A 3,858-nucleotide genomic window follows, 5' to 3' on the forward strand; every position below is an offset into this window, starting at 1 on the left:
CTGAGCCTGCGGGTTCGAGACCCGCCTGGGCAGCAAGACCTCATCTCTACAATAAATCAAAAAATCAGCTGGGTGTGGTAGCGCATGTCTGTAATTCTGGCTACTTGGAAGGGTGAGGCAGAAGGATCGCCGGAGCCCAGCAGGTCGAGGCTGCGGTGGCCGGGAGTGGCCACTGTACTCCAGTCTGGGCGACAGAGTGAGACTCCAACTCAAAAAAAAAAAAAAATGTAAAAGGAAATGGAGTTTTTTAAGAACATCGTGGTGGCACTTCACATCTTCTGGAAATGACAGATGTTCAGGACATAGAGCAAAAACAGAAACATGATGCACAGCTTAACATGTTACAGAGAAAGCATTTACTGGAAACTAAACAGAGGATTTTCAAATTCCTAGATGTTTCTAGACTCTCTTCAAAGCTAAGCTGAAGTTTCAATTCAGAGGTAAGGAAATGGCCTATGGCACAGCATGAGCTTTGGTGTGATCTGAGAGGCTTCCATGTCCCTTAACGCCCACATGCTCCCTTTCCCCAAGGTTCAGTTGGGTGCGTGGCTATCTCCCAGCTTCCCCTACAGCTAGGTGTGGCCCATGGGATAAGCTCTGGCCAGTGGAATGTAAAGGCACAAGTTATACATAACTTCTGACTCACATCTCTAAAACGGAAGCTGGCTCCCCTTCCCGCTCTTTCCCCCTTCCCTTGGCTAATCACAGACAGGCTCTGGGAAGCAAGCTCTGACTGTGCAACTGTGCAGATGAGAGCAATGTTCCAGAGAATGGCAGAAACAGCCAGAGAGGAGGAAACCTGGGACTGGACGACCAGCGGGGCAGAGCTATTGGCCTGCCCTGGACACCCACTCAAATACCCACCTCTGAAGTACTAACAGAGAAGCAGACTTCTATCTCATTTGGGCTATTCTATGTAGGGCTCTTTTTGTTAGGGCAACTGAGCCTGTATTACCATAACTTACATAGTAAACTAGTCCAACTACAGCATGTAACAGTGTTTCCAAGGAAAATGTGCTCTAGATTTCAAATCACCAACTTCTGGAGCACATTTCTTTGGTAAGCTTTCTATATTCGTATTTCTAAATTCTGTATTTTACAATGTGACTTCGTTAAAAAAATATATATATGTTGTTTATCTATCTATCTATATGCACGCACACACACACACACACACACACACACACACTATAACCAATAAAAACTACAACCATAGCAAAAAATTTAAGTCTACAACATATATGTACACACCAAACTTTTTCTTAAAATACCTTCTGTCTGAGTTTCATTTATGAAACTGCCATTCTAAGAAGCAACCCAATGTATTGCTTTTTAATATCCTTGTGTCTATAGCCTAAAAATATTGGCGTGTCTTTCCATATCACTTTGGTGATAAAAATTGCTTCTGGGAGTACCTCAAAGGTACACTCTTTGCTTACAGATAAAACTAAATGGCTAATTTCCATAATGCCAGCCCTATTAGTAAGACATCAATGGAACTAAAATTGTCCTTTTTGAAGTTCAGAAATGTGAACCATGACACACCTCTATTTTCTTCTTCTGCTCCATCTTCTTTTGATTTTTTCATCTTTTTTTGTCGAAGTTTGGCAAGTCTTGCTTCTAAGATAGCTTTTCGCTTCTCCTTTATGTTTTCTCGTTTTGTTCTCTGATCTGTCGTCTGCACAAAAAATTAGCCAATTATTTGCTTGAAGCCAAATTTGCAGTATTTTTGTTCAAAAGGAAGAAATAATTTTCTTCCAAAAGCTGATGTTCAGGCCCCTCGAAAAAGATCTCCTTGAGGCCCTCCAGTTGAAGGCCTCTTGAGGCATTCTTACAGAAGCCATCAGACAGCTAGTGAAGTTTAGCAGGAGTTCATGGGCATCCCAGAAGCCTGAAAACTCAAAAGCACCAATCAATTCTGTCCTCCTTAATTCCTTAAGTAAATTTCTATTTTCCCACCCAGACCACCCCAAAAGTACCATATTTGACACTAGACTTAAAACATCCAAGTTACATAGGTTGCTTGTGAGCAGTCACAAAGCTTGAAACACAAAAATAGTATGGCAATTACTTTTATGCAACCTACAATGGCATTCTGAACATCAATTTTAATTTCTAATTAATTTACTAGATTTGCTTGCAGTATGGTCCAGCAAGAAGCCAAATGCTCAAACCCTTCTTTCACATCAACTTTGGACATGTCTGTACCTGCTCACGTAGCATCTCTAAAGTTTTCATCTGCTTGTTTCTCAACTCTTTGTCTTGGGCAAAAGCAAAATAGCCAACACCAAGTTGCCGGGCCTCTGAAATAAATCAAAATCAACCAAAAGATTAGATAGCAGTAAACTACATTCAAGCCACATTTCCTACTGAAGCAAACAACAAAAAAACCCACAGTGATATTTGGCACAGGTTAAAAACAAAAGAAAAAAGCAGCTAAGAAAAAAAAAAAAGAACTAGTTTTCATCTAGTTTGCCAAGTGATAAGCATAACAGAGATTCATTAATTTTCAGTCATGGGCTGTCTCCACTTCTCTTGGGGAACAAACTCTTGAATTAACAGACCCTGTTAGGAACATAATCCCAGTATGAGTATTTTTAAGGCTATCAAGTGAATAAAGGAGAGATTTTCCATTTCCAAAGCCGAATATTTAATTTCTATGTAAGAGCGTCTGCCTGAACACTTCCTTTGCTTGCCATCAGTTCCAGATGAAAAGACGATTGAAAAAGCTGCAAGAACAGAATCGTACCATTCTCCCGAATGTCTTCATAATGTACAGGCCCCACTGGCCTCTTCAGGGCCTCCCTCTCCTCCTCTTCCCACTGCTGGCGCTGAAGCTCTTTCCTCATATCTTCAGAGAGTAAGGTTTTTTCAGTAGCGGGACTAATGAAGCTAGTAGCAGAACAGAGCTGAGTTCAGTCAGTTGATCAAGTAACACTATTTGATAAAGAAGACAGTTCACCACAGAGGTTGCTAACCCACATGACTACCGGAAAGTCAATAAAATGGTTTTCACCTTTTCCAACCAAGCCACCGACTCGTGACATTACCAAGTATAATAGAATCTTGCCTTCCCACTCTGGTCCTAGGCTAAACAGATGGAAGGTGGCCCGGCAGGCAGGAGAAACTCCAGGAATGTGGAAGCCTAACACTGTGGCCTGGGTGGTGCCTCCTGTCCCCGCAGATGGCCAGATCCTGAGAGGCTCAAGGTTTATACTCTCCCTTCCTGTGAAGGCAGCCCTGGGCTACCTGCAGAATGCCTGAGCCTGGAGGACTCAGACCAGGTGGAGATTCTCCCAACACTTTTTTTTTTTTTTTTTTGAGTTGGAGTCTTATTCCGTCGCCCAGGCTGGAGTGCAGTGGCACACTCACCGTCACTCCGGCATCAACCTGCAAGGCTCAGGCGATCCTTCCACCTCAGCCTTCCAAGTAGCCGGAACTACAGGTGTGCACTTCCACACCTGGCTGATTTTTTGATTTATTGTAGAGATAAGGTCTCACCAAGTTGCCCAGGCTGTTCTCAAACCCGTGGGCTCAGATGATCTGCTTACCTCAGCCTTCCAAAGTGCTGGGTTTACAAACTTGAGCCACTGTGCCTAGCCTTCCAACACTTTTCACACAAAAGGTACGTGTGGAAAGTGGAATTTTATTCCCTTGGATGTTTCAGAAAGTTACTTTTTAGAGCTGTCTTAGACCCTACAGAAAAATCTAGCTGTAAAGCTCTTACTTCAAAAATGCAAGCCGGGTTCGGTGGCTCAGCCTGTAATTCCGCGCTTTGGGAGGCTGAGGTGAGTGGACTGCCTGAGCCCGTGGGTTGGAGACCTGCCTGGGCAACTTGGCGAGACCTCATCTCTACAA

The 3,858-nt window shown here is 43.2% G+C and overlaps 1 protein-coding gene across 1 annotated transcript in view; it reads right to left on the minus strand.

Moving 5' to 3' along the window:
* CCDC174 (coiled-coil domain containing 174) overlaps positions 1–3,858 on the minus strand; it is a 23,385-nt gene that overhangs the window by 3,939 nt on the left and 15,588 nt on the right. The window contains exons 7-9 of the mRNA XM_008062495.1: positions 2,750–2,892; positions 2,209–2,303; positions 1,546–1,678 (exon numbers count right to left, since the gene is read on the minus strand). Of these exons, the coding sequence (XP_008060686.1) occupies positions 1,546–1,678; positions 2,209–2,303; positions 2,750–2,892 (371 nt within the window). The remainder of the gene's footprint in view (positions 1–1,545; positions 1,679–2,208; positions 2,304–2,749; positions 2,893–3,858) is intronic.

The sequence above is a fragment of the Carlito syrichta genome, unplaced genomic scaffold (assembly GCF_000164805.1).
Source record: "Carlito syrichta isolate Samal-C Ts95f unplaced genomic scaffold, Tarsius_syrichta-2.0.1 Scaffold305726, whole genome shotgun sequence".
NCBI classification, from domain to species: domain Eukaryota; kingdom Metazoa; phylum Chordata; class Mammalia; order Primates; family Tarsiidae; genus Carlito; species Carlito syrichta.